Consider the following 18,526-nt stretch of genomic DNA (forward strand, 5'->3'; position numbering starts at 1 on the left):
TTGGGGAGAAGATTGTGGATATCTCAGTATTTATGAAATTCAGGTCACATATATTGAGTCTTAAAAACAGATCTAGGAGGCTAAAGATAGCTTCTTATTTTTTGACCATAGATCTAGGGGGCTAAAAGATAGCTTCTTGTTTTTGACCATCTTGTCTCCACTTATCGGGTATGTAAAAGAAGGTGAAGGTGATACATGATGGATTTGAAGCAAAGCTCCTTGCTAAGTGGCAGTAGAGTCCTCAAAACGCTCCATTGTCTATACTACATGAATGGCATGCAATTTCTAAACAGAGTTGCAATCCCTAGCAGTGAAATATTTGAGCCTCCTTCAAAAGATTTGGCCTAAGAACACCAGGAAGTCAGATTTCCAATGCAAAAAAGTCTGCTTGACACCCCATATGACCATCTTCCCCTGAAAATCAACATAACAATTTTCAGAACATAATTCCTTTGGGTATTTATATTTTAACTTTTATTATTAAAAATACCAAAGTTACAATATTCAAGAATATTGCTTTATTCACTCTTTGAACAATTTTATGAGTTTGATTATTATGGTTTTCATTTCTCCAACGGAGACCTGAAGTTGGGGGAGGATTCATTCACATTGGTGTTCTTTTAGACAATTTTTTGATGGAGTGCAGTACTAACAGCAAGGTATGGAGCTGGAATTTTATAGTCAGATTTAGTACTGAGGGCTGGAGCACACATGGTTGATGAAGCAATACATTCAAAAATTAATCTATACTAAAGACCATAATGTTTGCAGACATTCTCCCCGTGACAGTTTGAGTTCGCCCAACTGCACTCTACAATTCTGGTGGTTGGATGAGGTGGGAGGAGGGTATAAATCTCATAACATGATGAGGGGGAGGCAGTGATGTGCTATTGAATCCTTGTAAACCTTAGAGATCACATGGGATTGAATTGCCTTGCTACAGCAGGTGTGTCCCTCCAGATGTTGCTGAACTGCAACTCCCATCAGTCACAGCAGGCATGGCCAATGGCCAGGGATGATAGGAGCTGCAGTTTAGCAACATCTGGAGGGCCAAAGGTTTCCCTCACCTGTGCCACAGGGAAGGCTTTTTTATTTGGCATCCCACAGTGGCCACTATGTTTAGGAAGGTAGAGTGTGCTTCACAACCGTTCTTTTATCTGCCAGGCAGAATTTTCCCTGAGAGGGGAATAGCTCGTTTCTACAGCGATCTAGTTCCCACACAAGGAATCACATTTAGAAATTCTGTCAAATTTGCTCTGCCTGCTTTCAGTCAAGCAGATGTTGAGATTGAAGTTGAAGGCAATTGTCTGCCCTTGACCCAGGACCAGATGTCTTTTCCTCACTACACTTCTGGGCTGAATTCCTTTCAAAAGCTGTTTTCTAACGCACACAAATCTTAGGTTTCATTATTACTAATGTAACTTTTTTCCTGCCTTCGCTTTATAGAGATTAAAGTTCAACTTGCCAAGACATCGGGAAGCTAGAGACATTCACCAGCGATGCAACTGTCCAGCAGGTAGGAATCACTGATAATGGTGATGGTGATGATGGCTTTTATATAGATAAGGAGCATCATTTGAGTTTTTATGGGCAGGCAAGGAGAGCATAGCTTTTATCAAATGTCAAAGGCCAGCTCTTGGATTCGATGAAGGTCAAATGAAAAATAGCATAATTTTGAATAATTTGTTTGTTTGTTATTATTTTCTATGAGTGACTATTAATATAATTGAACCTCTCCTAATCATCATGTATCTCTCTTCTCTGATCTTTTATTAATGTATTTAAAAAAATATTTATACCTCAACTAACTATTAAAATCAACAATTTGGTTTTCACACTTGCGGTGTTCTCTTTAGCTTCTGGTCACTCTTCAGAAGCTTTCCCTCTTGATGCCCCTGATCTGCTGTGATGTCATAGTAATCACTTGGAAAGGCAAAGATGTCACAGCCACTCTAATATGAATTGATTTAGCTGCTCTGATGTCAAAGAGAGCCTAGGTAGTTTTAGACCAGGTGACTGAGTATTAAGTGGATCTAAGGAGAACTTTTAAACTTTGCATTCTAAAGTCAGCAAGTGACTTTTGTTAGATTATATTGTTTTAAGGATAATCTGGAAGAGAATTTTGTTTGGCCCACTGACAATTCACAGTTCTTGGACTTATACATGGATTGGAACACAGTTAGCAATCATTTCTCTGAATTTTGTGATGCAGTTTCAGTTCAAAAATGGGTTAAAATGTGTATTTTAGGAGGAAATGCATAGCAAAATACAAAAATGAGTATTTTAGGAGGAAAATGTATAACGATTTGTACAAAATGCATTTTTTAGGGAAAAGTGATTACAAAAATGTGTACAATTCTAAGGTAAAAAAGACATTTTTAAAAAAAAAAACAGAAAATGGGACATAATGGATTTAGGATTGAATGCATGCAAAACTGAGGGTTCATCTGACTGTTCATCTAGGCTGATCTGTTCATCCCTATTTTATATAAACAATGCCTACAAATCATAGTTTTTTTCGAGCAAGATGTTTGAGTAGTTCCAGGTGTTTTTTTAAAAAATAATGAAAACCAGACAGACAGAGAGCAAATTATGGCAAATTTTGAGTCAGTGCTTGAAAGCACGATGCAAGGGCCTCAATTTGAGGTGGGCAGTTCCATTCAGACAGGCCCATCTTGACTGAGGTTCCCATTGGACCTATGCACCACCTCTACCATTCCCTACCAGTCTCCCTTTCCCAAGAAAAAAGCTTTACTCTGGGGAAGGGGAGGAGGGTAGCAGGTGGTGTAGTGATCCTATCTACACAGTAGGGCCTGTCTTCAGCAGCACCTGATTCATGAGATGTCCTTTCCCACTATACGGGGCTTCTCATTACTTGCAAATGATGCATGGAATTTCATTTTCTACCAGGATGTATCAGGCTTTTTTAGTCAAGTTCCTTGACTAAAGGCCCTTCTCCTAGTCCCACCTCTGAGGGAGGTCAGAGGGTGGTGATAAGGGAGAGGGCCTTTTCAGTTATGGCTCCTTGTCTGTTGAATGCTCTCCCTAGTGAGGTCCACCTGGCACCTTCATTGACATCTTTTTGGTTCCAGGTAAAGACTTATCTTTTCCCCCAAACTTTTGATGGACTAGGGTGATATTGGTTGTTATTAGTGTGCTGCCAAAGCTTTCTGTGGCTGTTTGGGGATGGCTGCTCTTGCTGTTTTATTGGTTTTTAAAAAATGGAATGATGTATTGGTTTTTAACAGTGTTGAAAGCCACTTAGAGACTTTTGGGTAACAAGCAACTAACAAATCTAATAAATGATGATGATAATGACGATAGTAAATCCTATAATCTCCAGTGGGAAAAGATTATTCACATGTCAGCTGCTCTGCTGCCAGCTATCCACCTTCCCTAATCTTGGGCCTTTTCTGTCCTTGGGAAAGGAGTGATAGCTGTGAAGGGGGGAGGCTATAAAACAGGGTTTTTGAGTATTCATATTAGGGATGGGGGAGAACATCCACTAAATCGGACTTAGTACTGGATTTTGACTGAATCCGACAGTCCGCTGTCTTTTTCTGACCAACACCAATCTGTTGTAGCAGGCTGGCTTCTTTTTTTCTGAATCCCCCCTCCTCTGCCGATTTCATGTAATTATTTTTGTAATTACAATCGCTATTATCCATTAACTTCCATGGATTTACATAAGCATTTATGTTGAAAATTACGTATTTTTTTGCCACCAAAACACAACAGCAGATTGAATCAGCAAGTGCAAAAGCAAGTGGGAACAAAAAAAAGGTGGATTGGGACTGAACGATGAGCTATCGGAATTCAAGTGGATCAGAACTAGGCAGTGAACCCCATCCCTAGTTCATATTGACACCCAAAAACAGAAGGAACATTTGAAAATTAGGGAAATCAGGAGAGAACGAACAAAATATGGAGACTTGCTCATGAGATGTTTTAATAAATCATATTGTAATGAATGAGGCTGCCAGCTCAGGGTAATGAGACAGCTTTGAATCAAAGTAATGTATATCTTTGGCATGTGAGCATAGTTTTAGAAGGACTCAGAATGGCAGGGCAATAAACATAATAAATGACTTCCTTTGACTATTTCTACTCTTGATAATGGTAATAATGATGTCAGGGTTGCATGGTGATTAACATCAGCAATATAAGATTTGGTTGTTCAAGCCAACAGATTTAGTATTAATGTGTTTTTTATTATGTGCCTATATGTCACATTAGGTAAAGCTGTAGAAAAGCTATTAAAGTTGTAATCATATGCACACTTACCTGGAAGTATGCCCCAGTGAACTCCACAGAGCTTACTTCTGAATAGACATGCACATGATTCCTGCATTGAGCAGGCAGCTGGACTCGATGGCCTTGTTGGTCCCTTCCAACCCTCTTATTCTATGATTCTATGATTACTGTACTCGAAATGTTAAAATGCACAAATGTGGAGCATGAGGGTGTGTTGATAATCTCGCACGTATCTTGTAAATGTGGGAAATTATGTAAATATGTTAGTGAATTTGTACTGTTACTAGTACAGTTGTCATCAAAATTTTGCCCAAAGCAAAATTCAAAGCAAATTTGACAGTACCTCCTCAAAGAAAACGGAGACGTAATTCTAAGAGAAGCCAGGAGCATTTCAACAATACTAGCATTTGTTAAGGTAATTTCCCACATACCTATTTATCAATGAGTCATTGTATGTGTTTCTCTGTATGTATGGGGTTTTTATAGCAAGGGTGGCAAACTGCTGACACATGGACCTGCTCTAACTTGCTTTTTCTGTGGCCCAGCAGCCCCACCACCACCATGCACTGGTGGCACCACTGAATGAAGTGCCACTCCTGTCCTGTGTAGCTACTATAGCTGCTGCCACTGAAAGCAGATTGGAGCACTCTGGAAACAGGAAGGAGCATTCTGCTCTGATGTTTCCAGACAGCAGACTTGGGAAACATCAGATCAGAACACTCTTTCCTGTTTCCAGAATTGAAACTTTGATTTGCTTTTATTTGTAGTGAGCACAGGACAGGAAAGATGGTTTGTTCAGCACCACCGTCAATGTGAAACTGAGTCAGGGCCGGTAGGTAACATTGCAGCAGTGGGCTGGGGAGTTTAACCCACATACACACTGCAAAGCCCAATACCACAGTGGGGAATCAAAATTCATCCTCTCCATGATTTTCCTGTCCATCACACTGCTGAGCTGGGTGGAGAGTTTTAAACCTCTGTACCAAGCCCAGTTCTGATGGGGAGGAAAATGCCCCCAGTCCTCTGCAGATCTCAAGGATCAGCTGAAGAGTGGGAGAGGCTCTGTGCATGTCTGTGTGTGATCTCTGATGTTTTTGGGTGGTCATACCCACTTTTGGGGCACTGACATGTGGCTCCCAGAGGGGTCCCTGGAGGATGTTGTGGCTCTGGAGCCCAAAAAGCTTAGCCACCCCTGCTTTATATGGGTGTATGTAAACTTTGTTTTATGGATTAATTAGCTTACATTTAGATCTAGATTGGTAGATTAGTATGATGGCAATCCTAATTTAAACTTGTACTATATTATGTTGAGGCAATTTTGTTTACTCATTTACTTATTTAAAATATTTGTACCCCATCTGTTCTCAGAGTGATTTCCAACAATAGATAAAAATGAAAAATCAAAACTAAATGCCAGATAAACATCAGCAATATATAGCCAGCATAAAAGAAGTCAGGAAAGGCTGGTCAGAGCAAATAAATCTTTAGAGCCTCTTTAAAAGTAACCAAAAACGGGGCCTTGTGAAGATTCCTGGGAAGGGAATTCCAGTTCCTACTCTTCCTTTCCCTAGCCAAACAGCGTCCTTGTTACAGATGCACTGGCACCTCCACATGTCCTGAGAGAGAGATGTCCCCCCGCCCCCCACATTTGCATTCTGGATGACTCTCTTGAAGCACTGGGATATCTCACCAATACAATGGATACACCTGAGAGAACACACATGTGGCATATGGACTCCAAGACGGCAAACACCACACGCAGAGGTTGAGACATTTGATTGCCTAATTGCTGTGAAGGATGTGTATGAAACAAACTCTTTAAAATATAAACAGCATGAGCAAGAACAGACAGCAGGAGTGATGTTGTGCTGTCTGTCTACATACCAGCGGGTCAGTGAAAGCAAGGCTTTCATAATGCCTCAAGGGCTACAAGCAAACCAAAGCCTCTTGTAAAATTAGACCCCTCAGTGTCTGTTGTCTTCTTCTGCACTCTACGTTATTAAACGGATAATTTACTCGGCTGCTGAAATACTATGGCTATGCCATATCTCTCAATGAAATATCAGTCCTTATTTAACTGGATTATTGAATCATATGCTTCCATGTAGTAATGAGCTAAAATGACGGAGGGGCATTTCAAGAAAACTTTGTTCTCTGTGAAATCCATCCCTCTGCCCCCCCATTTCAGCAATTATCCAAGGCAGGGCAAGCGGTTGCCACTTGGAAAGAAGTGATCTGAAACAGGCCCCACATTCTTTGCCCTCTCTTGGCAAGCCCTTTGCCAAGAGATGAGGGGGGATTACATTGTGTTGATTTCCTTTGATGCCTCCGTGGTTTTCAGTACCATTGACCATGGTATCCTTCTGGATCACCTTGCCAGAGTAGGGCCTATGGGGGTTGTCTTATGGGGACTCTGGTCTTTTCTGGAAAGGCATTCTCAGAACTTGGTGCTGGGGGACTATTGATCCAGCCTATGGCCTTTGCCATACGATGCCTCAAAGTTCCATCTTGTTCTCCATACTGTTTTACATCTACATGAAATCACTGGGAGGGGTCAACTGGAAGTATAGGCTGAAGTGTCATCAATATGCCGACAATACTCAGCTCTACTCTCAGCAGTTGTTGGGGCTTGACGCAGCTGCCTCCCACCTGGAAGGCTGTCGTGAGGCCAATTGGGAGTGTCTCCTCACCTTAGCACCCACTCATGATGTCAGATGTGTGCATTACAGACCCACAAGCTGCCAGCTCATTGGTGAGAAGATGGAATTCATCTGATGAGTTATAGGGAAGAGGTGTAGCCAGAGGTGTAGAAAGGAGCATTCCATTAAAAAGGGCTAAGAGAATGAAATATGGGGGGGGCAGAAAGGAGAGGAGAAAGGAGTAAGGAATCGTGGAGGGAGAACTGGGGGAGAGGGTGAGGGCAAAAGAATGAGAGGTGGAGTGCAGAGGAATAATCAAGAAGGAAAGCATGAGAGATGCAGCTCGGTGAAGAGAGAAAACACAGGAACAAGGCATGTAAAAGGACAGTGAGACACAAGTGGTAGAGAGAAAGGAAGGCTGAGTGTTATAGGAGGGGAATACTGGTGGAACATAAGAAATGGATTTGAGGGAGTTTATTTACACCTTCTGAAGATGCCTGGTTGGAGGCACGGGATAAACATTATGCAGACACAAAGCCAGAGACCCTGGGCTTCAGTTCCCTAACTAGGATTAGGACCTGCAGCATTCCCCACATTCATGAGTGGAGAAGAATCCCGAGCTCAGCTGAAATGTTGAGGGAACAGGACTGGAAGACTTCATAGACAGCCCTGTCCATTAGAAGACCTGCCAAGAACTTTAACCCTTTCACCCCTGCAGAAACTGATTTAGAAGGGGCTCCCTGCCTTGAGAGGAGAGTGTTGGCATCACACTTCAGGACGGAGGAGTGGAACCTGAGGCCCAGAGGCTGAATGTGGCCCTCCAGGCATCTCTATTTGGCCCCTGGGACTCTTCCTTAGAGCACACCCTTCGCTGACCCTGCTCTGTCTACATCCTTCATCATGTGCTTCTGCCTGGCTGGAAACTCTGATTGTGCCTCTTGCCAGCCTAGGGGGAGGATGGAGGGATGTGGGGTGTGAATGTATAGAAAGAAACCTCTGGATTTGTGTAGCTGGAATATGGCCTACTTTGTCAAAGTTCAGAGTCATGGCCATTGTCTCTAGCCCCATCCAAGCACTGGCATGCGGCTGTTGGCAGGTTGCGCATGAGGGAATGCAGCCTTCAGGCTGGAAACGATTCCCCATTCCTGGCTTAGGGGACAGCAGAGGACAGAGTTTGAATAAACCAGTGTTGATCTGCGGTATTACGATTCTCTGTATTCCTTTGGGCTCAAGATGCAGGATTTGTTTGAGGTGCTTCTCCCACCTGAGCTGATGGTATCTCTCTTTTATTTCCAACGATTAATCCCAGTCAAGTTGTGGGAACCCTGAACAGATGTCTGGGGAGTAGTTCCTGACATGGATGAAGCAGAGCTTGGAAAATTTACTTTTTTGAACAACTCCCATCAGCCCAATCCAGTGGCCGTGCTGGCTGGGGCTGATGGGAGTTGTAGTTTAAAAGAGTAACTTTTCCAAGCTCTGAAGGCAATAGCGTTTGGCAGGACAGGGCAGGGTGGAGCTGCACTGCTGACCTGGCTTCCCAGTGCCACGGTCGCAGTTGGTTACCAAGAGGGGGAGAGGAGAAGAAGCAGGAAGACCAGCATGGTGGAGGTGCAGCAGCAGAGCCAATCTGACCCTCTCACCACTGTGACCGCAACCCCCCAATCTCACTGCTACCTCTCCCCCTCCCTCTTGGTAACTGGCAACTAGGGATGGGCGAGAAATTTGATTCAGTTCGCATCTGAAGCTGAATCTATCAAATGTGCACATTCTGAAACAATATGAAACCTAAAACACAGCCATCTTTCAAAAATCGCACTTATTCGAATTCCGTGATGCGGTTCGCCAGCCAAACAGTGTTTACAAAAATTCATGTATTAGAAGAAAGTTTGCATAAAAAAGAACGTATGAGTGAAAATCACATGCAAACACTTTACATGACATGAAATTGTTTGCAAAACAAGTACATTAGTCAAAACTGCCTGCAAAAACATTTTTATTGGAAGTTTGCACTAAAATGCTGGAGAATTTTTGTGAGGATTTTTTTTTAAAAATAACTGCAAATCACTGCAGAAATGTGGAGAACTGAATTTAAGACTGGACAAAATGAGAAAATGAGAGATCCCAAATTGACAGATCTTTCCACCCCTACTTGCAGCACCTCTGGTGTTGGGAAGCCAGGAAAGCTGCCCTGCCCTGCCTTGCTGACCGCTTCTGGATGAGGGTGAATAAGCTGAAACTTTAACTAGACAAGATATAGGTGCTATTGGTTGGGAATTTTTCCGATCTGGATGGAGATATTCAGCCTGTTTGGGATGGGGTTGCACCAAGTGTGCAGTTTAGCGGTTCTTCTGACCTATCTCTGGATGTGCATGTGGCATAGGTGGCAAGGACTGCCTTGTCCAACTTTGATTATCTGAAAAATGCAGATGTAGCCTCCGTCACTCATGTGCTAGATCCATGCAAATTGGTCTTGCAACGCTCCCTATGTAGGTTGCCTTAAAAAGAGTTGTCATCAGAATGCTGCTAGGAACAAGGTTGTCGCCTCTTACTATACCCATTCTACATTAGTCACACTGGTTACCAGTTAGTTTCTGGGCTCACCCAAAGTGGTGCTATTGACATTTAAAGTTCTAATGGCTTAGGTTTGGTTTAATTGGGAATCTCCTGCATGGAAGTTGGACCTAGACCGTATAAGGCTTTACAAGTAATAACCACCCCTTTATGTAGCCTGGGAAGTAACCTTAACTTCTACTCTTTCATAGATCATGGAATTTTACCCTGTAATTCTTCCCACAAGGGCATAATTTCTGAATGAGATTTACTCCTAACTTTACTGAGTGGGGTCACCAGCAATGGCAAGATTTTTGAAGGACTTGAGGGGCTATTTATTATTTATTTTATATATTATAAAACTATTATGGAGGCTGGTCCATTGTGGAGGCTGGCCCATTAGGACAAGTGGGGCAAGTGCCCCACCAAGCTCAGTCTGTCCTTAGCCAGATCCCCCATGTCTGCCTTCTTACTTAAGTTACAACCAGTCCAGGTGGCAAAACTGGCTGTCAGCTTCCTCCTCCTTCATTTCAGGGTTGTCCCTTGTAGAACTCAGCAGGGAGGAGGATTTGGACAAAACGAGAATTGCTTTTTCTTACATCATTACTGTTGGTCTCCTTCTGCTTCCAAGTCCTGATAGGCATCGACCCCCACTGTTTATAAGCCATCCAGTAATGGAGTTCTAATCAGGCTAGTCATTCTGTGAAGTTCTTACTCTCCTCTGGAGAGGCAGCCTTGTCTTGAATGAATGTATGAATGACTGCGTAAGCAAGAAATAAGTGGGAGGCATGCATACATGAATATGTGATTTCCTTTTTTGCCACTAGGCACCTGTTGTATCGTTACCAAATATTCCAAGGACACAGATGCCATCTGCAAAACTCCCACCCTCACCCGTTTCAGTCACCCTCCTGAATTCAATGGGTGGAATGTAGAATTGGAGTGGTGGTCTGCCAGGCGGGGCTCTGGTTGACTTTGAGCAATTCAAGTGTGCTTTTCATTGTGGAGATTAGACCAGGAGACCTTGGAAATCACTACACCCTTGACATTTTCCCCCTGATGCCTAAGATGCTTTATGGTCTAGATGAATTCTTGATCCTAGACAGCATGACCCTTGCAGGCAGCCTTGAGGCTTTCTCAAGCTGTTAGGAGAGTCAGCATTTTGCTTTGGAGGCACTCCTCCCTTTCTAGTGCCTATAAACAAAGAGACCTCATGTCCCTTGTTGAAAATAAATGTTTATCATAAGTGACATTGCACCACATGTCCCAAAGATTCTTTTTCCCATAAGTTCTGCCTGATGTGCCAAAGGACAAAGAGAACACAAGTTCATCTGTAGACTTTTTGAAAGCAGGAGGTAAACGCTTATGGGACAAGCAAGAAAAGATTTTTTCAGTCTAGGAGCTGTATGCGATTTTAGAAGGCTGAGTAAAGTGAAGCAGTAAAGAGGATACGTAAGTGTGTGTGAGTGTGTTTCTCAGTTATCTCAGTGCTAAAGATAAGAACAGTACAGGCAGAAATAAAAACAGTGTTTTAAAGTTATTTATAGAGACGATAAGGAAATCTATGTTTCCTTTGACTCAGGAAACTGACACTACTAATCTGTCATGCTCTGGGATAGGTGTGGCACCCACTGTGTGTTGAGTTTTTCTGTAGGGTCACCAAATGTTTAAAGATCACCATAAGACTATACAGGAAGTCTCTGAGTTGTGTCCATGATTGTTAGCTGCAGTGGTCTTTGCTGTTGCTGCCTAGCATCTTTGTATCTGATAAATGTTATTTGAACTTTGTCAGGGCCCATAGTTCACCCAACTTTACGAGAACAAGGGTTGCCGCATGTTTTGTGACATGCTGACCTTATTACAAAAACAGTAATTTCAGGTACTCTTCACACAGATTTGGAAAACCTGAAGCTAAGCAATGAATGAACTTAAATGTCTTGCTAAATGAGATAGTCCTGTGGCTCTTTAAAGGCTAACACGATTTGGGGACATAAGCTTTCATGGGCAACCTGGAACCCCTTTATCAGATGATGAGATGAACTATTTTTGGATTCCACAGGGCTTACACAATTACCTAAAGTGCATCATTACATTTAATTTGTAATGATTTGACAATTTTTATTTATTTATTTATTAAATTTATTAGTCGCCCATCTGGCTGGTTGTCCAGCCACTCTGGGCGACGTACAAGATACAACAAAACAAAACAATACATTAAAATGTTAAAATTTAAAACCATAACAGTAAAAACCTAACCCACCTCAAAAGCCTGCCTGAAGAGCCAGGTCTTCAAGGCCCGGCGGAAGCTCATCATAGAAGGGGCATGGTGGAGATCATTTGGGAGAGAGTTCCACAGGGTGGGGGCCACTATTGAAAAAGCCCTCTCTCTAGTCCTCACCAGTCTAGCTGTTTTAACCGGTGGGATCGAGAGAAGGTCTTCTGAGGCTGATCTTGTTGAGCGGCATCCCTGATGATGCTGGAGGCGCTCCTTCAGATAGACTGGGCTAAAACCGTATAGGGTTTTAAAGGTCAAAACCAACACCTTGAATTGGGCCCGGTAAACAACCAGTAGCCAGTGCAACTCCTTCAGCACTGGAGTGATGTGATCTTGCCGGCGGCTGCCTCTAATCAGACGAGCCGCAGCATTCTGTACCAGTTGCAGCTTCCGGACCATTTTCAAGGGTAACCCCACGTAGAGCGCATTACAGTAGTCTAGGTGAGAGGTGACCAGAGCATGTACCACCGGTGGGAGCAGATGGTTGGGAAGGTAGGGGCGCAGCCTCCGTATCAGATGGAGTTGATACAGCGCCGCCCGGCTCACAGCCGAGACTTGAGCCTCCATGGTCAGCTGGGAGTCAAGAATGACCCCCAGGCTGCGGACCTGGTCTTTCAGGGGCAAACATACCCCATTGAGCACCAGATCCACATCCCCCAGCCTTCCCTTGTCTCCCACAAACAGTACCTTGGTTTTGTCAGGGTTCAGCTTCAGCTTATTCCTTCCAATCCAGCCACTCACCGACTCCAAGCACTTGGACAGGGTTTCTACAGCCAACCTCGGTGAAGATTTAAATGAGAGATAGAGCTGCGTGTCATCCGCATACTGATGACATTGCAGCCCAAATCTCCTGATGATTGCCCCCAGCGGCTTTATATAGATGTTGAACAGCATCGGGGAGAGGATGGAACCCTGTGGCACCCCATCAAGTGAGAGGCCAAGGATCCGAGACCTCATCCTCCAATGCCACTCTTTGGTACCTACCAGAGAGGAAGGAATGGAACCACTGCAATACAGTGCCCCCCATGCCTAACCTCTTCAGGCGGTCCAGGAGGATAACGTGGTCAATGGTATCGAAAGCCGCTGAGAGATCAAGGAGGACAAGGAAGGTGCATTCGCCCCTATCCCACGCCCTCCTCATATCATCTACCAAGGCGACCAAGGCTGTTTCAGTCCCATGTCCAGGCCTGAAGCCCGATTGAAATGGATCCAGATAATCCGCTTTCTCCAAGTGCGCTTGCAACTGCTTTGCCACCACCCGCTCAACTGCCTTGCCTAAGAATGGCAAATTTGAGACTGGGCGAAAGTTGTTCAGATCTTGGGGGATCCAATGAAAATGAAGAAATGGAGGCACTGGAAATATGGGCATTGCAAATAGCCAACTATTTTCACAGGCTCTGGTTTTCTGTGCAAGGAGATTTTTTTAAAAAATCTATCATTTGTATCCCAGCCTTCCTGTAAAGAGCTCAGGGTGGTACAGAAGGGACCCGCTTTTCGGCGACCCGCTTTTCGGCGTTCCGCTAATACGGCGGCTTTCAATTAGAGTAAAGCCCCACTCATACGGCGCTTGTTCCACTTTTACGGCGTTTTTCAGGCGTTGGGTGTTATTCTATTCAATGAGTTCCGCTTTTTGGTGGGTTTTGCTTTTAGGCGGGGGTCTGGAACGTAACCCGCCATATGAGTGGCGCCCTACTGTATAGATGGCATTAACCAGTTTCAATCCTAAACAGCCTGAGGAGAGCTACTGTCTGTTAGTGTAGACAATACTAATCTAGATGGTCTGGCCTGGTATGAGGCAGCTTCCTATCATCTTATGAATGCATGGTATCTCTTTCAGAGGCACAGTACAATTTTTGAGGTATGTCAACCCTGAGAATGACTTGCTCAAGGCCACTCATTGAGTTTCATGGCAAGGCAGAGATGGGAATCTGGCACTAGAGAGTCTAAGGCTATGGACAACTAGTCGCCTACCCCAAAGTGTTTCCATTAGGTACACCTGGAAAGGAAACAGGCTGATCTGCCGATCAGTTGCGAGATCTTTTTGAAGCGGATTTTTTTTAAAAAAAAAAAACAACTCACTCAAGGTGATCCCACAAGTTTTACAATAAAATGGGGCAGGGTTTGACTAGCATCATGTGCCCCCATTTTCAGAAGAGAAAGGTGGAGACACCCTGGAAGTGGCAGAACAGTGAGTGTGTTTCTACCCTAAATGTAGCTGTACACAATGCCCTTTTTTGGGGGGGGTATAAAAAATCAGGTGCCGCTACTCATATTTTGATAAAAGTGCCATGGGCGCCAACACAAAATGGTTGCTATGGGCAGCAAAAAACAAAACAAACAAAAACTAGAAAAGAGGTGGCAGTACTCCCTACCAGTCAGTACTGCCCCCCCACACACACACACACAAAACCCCACTGGCTGTATGTATCCACTATATCATGTTGTAACTAAGAAACAAAATAATTTTGATTATTTTGCCAGAAGAGGTTTTGGCAGAAATATGCCTGCCTGCCATCTTAACTCTGTTTACTATGGGGTTTGAATTTTTAACATCTTTCCACTGTTGCTTTGTACGGCCTTCCTCCCCACCTTTATTCTGCCGGCAGTCAGCTTCAGTTTCCAGTCCATTTTTCTACCAATTCTTTTTTCTTTGTTTCCTCATCCTTTACTTTTAGTCTCTGACTGAGCTTGAGTCGAACTTTTGAACCCCCAAGCGGGTTCAAGACAAGAACAAAATGAGTTTTCCATCTTTCAAAGTAGCACGTTGTTGCTTCTGCGGATTATAGTAGCACCTAAAGGCTGTATTGCTGTCAGGGTCAAGACTCTTGGGTACTAGACCCGATATATTGACCCTTAGAGCTCACGTAATCTTAATATCTGAAGGCAGGTAAGTAGTCAATATTTTTTTAAAAAAACATAGACGTGGGAAGGAGAAGAGTAAATAATATTGAGGCCATGGATCATTGATGCAAAAAGCAGGAGTTATCAAACGGTAATCAGGTGTGGTGTGGACATTGTGTGGTGAGTTGTATGAGAGGATTCAGGAGGAGAGGCTGGATAGCTGCGGAAACTCTACACTTGTGTTATGGAGGTAACTCTGCACATTGAGAAATGGCTCACACATCTTCTCACACTCAGATGCAAAGGAGCATTGCATAATCAGCATCCAAAGTGCAGCAACCAGACCCCACCCTGTTGCCTGTTACATGAGCTGGGTGTTGGCACGGCCTGATGAAATGATTCTACCATCTGTCAACCGAAGAAAGGTTCTGCTGGGGAACATCTTCAGGCCCATTTTAGAGGCGTTCTTGGAAATCTGTTGCTCTAATGACTTCCTTATTTCCTCTGAACATTTTTTTCATTGCCTCAGAATATATGGAAAGAAAATAGCATGGCTGTTAACGTTCAGATCTTGTTTTGTGAAGAAGTTCATGCCCTCTGAACATCTGCAAATGAAAATAGGTACATTGTAGCCGGTCTGTCCATAAAAGGTCTGGCAGGCTGGTGGGGTTATGTGTATTTGAAATGTAGGGTTGCAACCTTTAAACCTGACAAATTATGGAGAGCTCAGCCACTTGCTGTGGATGTGAGACAACATGAATATGACTTACTTCAAGGGCTTATTGAAATCAAGTGTGTTTGTAAGCATGCAACAAACAGAACTGGTATGGTGCAGTAATGAACTGTGCATGAACTCTGAGCCTGGGAGTACCTGGTTCAAATCTTGCCTTGGCTTGAATCACTAGGAGAGTTAATCCTCTCTCAGCCTGAAGTTACCAACTTTCATGACAAATGTATCTCTGGCCTAGTTATGAAAGAGAGAGGAACTGTAAATCAGTAGCAGAGCACATGCTTTACATGAGGAAGCTCCCAGGTTCAATCTCCAGGTAGGGCTGGAAACAAATCCTGGCTGAAACCCTGGAGAGCCTCTGCCAGTCAGTGTAGACAATACTGAACTATATGTACCAACAGGCATAGAGTATTCCTTTCAGATGTACAGTGCAATTTTCCGCATAATGTATTGCATTTTCTGTGTGTGTGTATGTGTGTAGGGGAATAGTTAGAGTTTCTTCTTCTTTGCCTTCCCCCTTTACAGTCCTGCTTCTCAGAGTGGCTTCTCAAGCTACGTTTTGTACATGTAGTTAAGTCTTGGGAAGGGCTGGCATCAGAGGATGGCCAGGTTGGGCCCTGGCTCAGGGCCCTTGTAGCCAAACGGGCCCCCTAAAAGGGCCCTCCTTAGGGTAGGAGGATGACACTCCCATTCCATGATCCACAGCAGCATCGGGTCCTGCAACCCAACCCTGCTGCAGATCATGGAGAGGGAGCTCCCAGGCACCCCCCCTAATACAGACAGTGCAAGCTTCAATAAGCCCGCACACATGTCCCACCTACCTCTCCCGTCAGTGTGAATGCCATGCATGCTGTATGTGCATGCCTGCTATCACCCAAGATGGTGGCAGGGGCTTCCCTAAGGGGCTGATGCCCCTGCCACCATGTTGGTTGATGACAGGTATGCATGCTATGCACACATGTCATTCACATGACATGAGAGGTAGGTGGGGCCTGTGGGCTGGTTTATTAGCCCCACACTGCCTGCATCAAGGGATGTTGGGCTATGGCATTGTGGCCCTGGGGCAGGTTGGTTCCCAAAGACCCAGTCATGCCTGGCACTGGCCCTGGTCCTGGGTTCAAAATATATGCCTAGCATGCTACTTGATAAAAGGTACACATGTGGGGAAATATCTGCATTCCCTTAAAATATAATGTAAGAGGTAGCCAGGGAAGGACTGGGACTCCCATTCCATGTAATTTAAAAATAAAATGTGGCTAATTTTACCGCATGCAATAACTTCACATAATACATACATATTCTATACTTGGGTTTCTGCACTTGGTCACAAAATTGAATGTTAGAAGCCACCCTCATTTAAGCTTGAATTGTACACGTATTTTCTAATTTTGAGCAAACACTGCATGGGGTGAATCCACATGGAAACAAGTCTTGGAATGGGCCCAAGATGCAATTAACAGCATCCTTTGCCAGAGCTTGGCAGTTGGAGCACCCATGTTCAATAGGCTTCACAAGCCCAAGTTCTACATAAGTAACTGACATGAGATAATTGCCAGAATAAAATAAAATACACCTCATGTATGTTTTCTGCTAGGAGAGTCCTGGAATTGCTTGAGAAGTGTGCTCAGTAGAATAAAGTAGTCAGTTTACAAGCTCTTAATAAAGGAAGTTTTTAAAAATAGAGTTCATGGCCTTCTCTTTCTCTCGTTCCTGTGCCCTCTGGGGGCCACATTATAATCTTCTAAAATAAATGTAAGTTTAGCTAAACATCAGTTTAACTGTCATGGATCACATCTGCACTGCATATTTAAAGCACATGGCTTCCACCCCAAGAATCCTGGGAACTGTCGTTTGTTAAGGGTGCTGGGAATTGTAGCCCTGTGAGGGGTAAACTACAGTTCCCAGGATTCTTGGGGGGAATCCATGTGCTTTAAATGTGTGTTAAATGTGTGGTGTGGATGCAGCTACTTTACTCCCAACTTAAGGATGGAAAATGGAATATCGGTGGACAGCAAAAGAGGTTTAAAGATGTTCTCAAAGCTAATCTAAAAAAAATGTAACATAAGCATCGAGAACTGGGAAGCCTTGGCCCATGAGCATCCCAATTGGAGGTCAGCCATTATCAAAGGTGCTATGGAGTTTGAAGAAGCACGAGTACAGGGCAAAAGGGAGAAACGAGCTAAGCGGAAGGCACATCAAGCAAATCCTCATCGTGACCATCTTCCATCTGGAAACCTATGTCCTCACTGTGGGAGGCTGTGTGGATCCAGAATTGGCCTCCACAGTCACTTACAGACCCACTGTTAAAGACCTTACCCTGGAAGACAATCTTACTCGGCCACGAGTGATCGCCAATGAATGAATGGATGTCACCATGGTTACCCCCAGAGAATCCTATGAACTGACTTTAGGAGGGGTACAGAAATACAATTCATTAATATTAAACTAGTCTTAACTGTGGTATAGATGGCCACCAGCTTGGATGGCTTTAAAAGAAGATTAGACAAATTCATGGAGGACAGGGCTATCAGTGGCTACTAGCCGTGATGGCTGTGCTGTGCCACCCTAGTCAGAGGCAGCATGCTTCTGAAAACCAGTTGCCGGAAGCCTCAGGAGGGGAGAGTGTTCTTGCACTCGGGTCCTGCTTGCGGGCTTCCCCCAGGCACCTGGTTGGCCACTGTGAGAACAGGATGCTGGACTAGATGGGCCACTGGCCTGATCCAGCAGGCTCTTCTTATGTTCTTATGTTCTTATGTTCTTATAGATTTGCCCCACTTGGCAGCAACATAAAGGAATTTTATTTACTCCTTTGTTGTTGTGTAAACAGAAATCACAATTTTGCTCTCACCATTCTGTTGAAATCTTTGTGTTAAACTGACTTTCATGCACCTTATAAAACAGTACTACTGCATACCATCCCAAAAGGCGAAGATGTGTCACTGGAGTGACTTTTACTGTCTAGTCAACTCTACAAAGTTTTCAACATCCGGAAATGGGGGGAAAGCCCCCAAAACAAACTTTTTAAAAAGTAAAGAGGTCTCTTGGTCTTGTGTTCGCTAATGTTTATAACATATTGATCTGTGTTAGAGTGGAATTTAAATACCTCAGAGGTCAGCTCTTTTCTGCATTGCCCTTTACATTTCCCAGAATGTTTCTCCATGGCTGGAGGAAGAGAAGGGGCTACGCCCTTTGGAAATCCCACACAGAAGCTATGTGTATGCATGTGTACTGCCTTCA

At 43.8% G+C, this 18,526-nt stretch overlaps 1 protein-coding gene across 2 annotated transcripts in view; it reads left to right on the plus strand.

Annotated features, from left to right (window-relative positions):
• The window catches only part of LOC133388830 (collagen alpha-1(XIII) chain-like), a 75,882-nt gene that overhangs the window by 14,885 nt on the left and 42,471 nt on the right, over nucleotides 1-18,526 (plus strand). For both annotated transcript variants that reach the window (XM_061635225.1, XM_061635226.1), the window contains exon 2: nucleotides 1,447-1,516. In XM_061635225.1, coding sequence (XP_061491209.1) covers nucleotides 1,447-1,516 — 70 coding nt within the window. The remainder of the gene's footprint in view (nucleotides 1-1,446; nucleotides 1,517-18,526) is intronic.

Source organism: Rhineura floridana, chromosome 7 (genome assembly GCF_030035675.1).
Source record: "Rhineura floridana isolate rRhiFlo1 chromosome 7, rRhiFlo1.hap2, whole genome shotgun sequence".
In the NCBI taxonomy this organism is placed as follows: domain Eukaryota; kingdom Metazoa; phylum Chordata; class Lepidosauria; order Squamata; family Rhineuridae; genus Rhineura; species Rhineura floridana.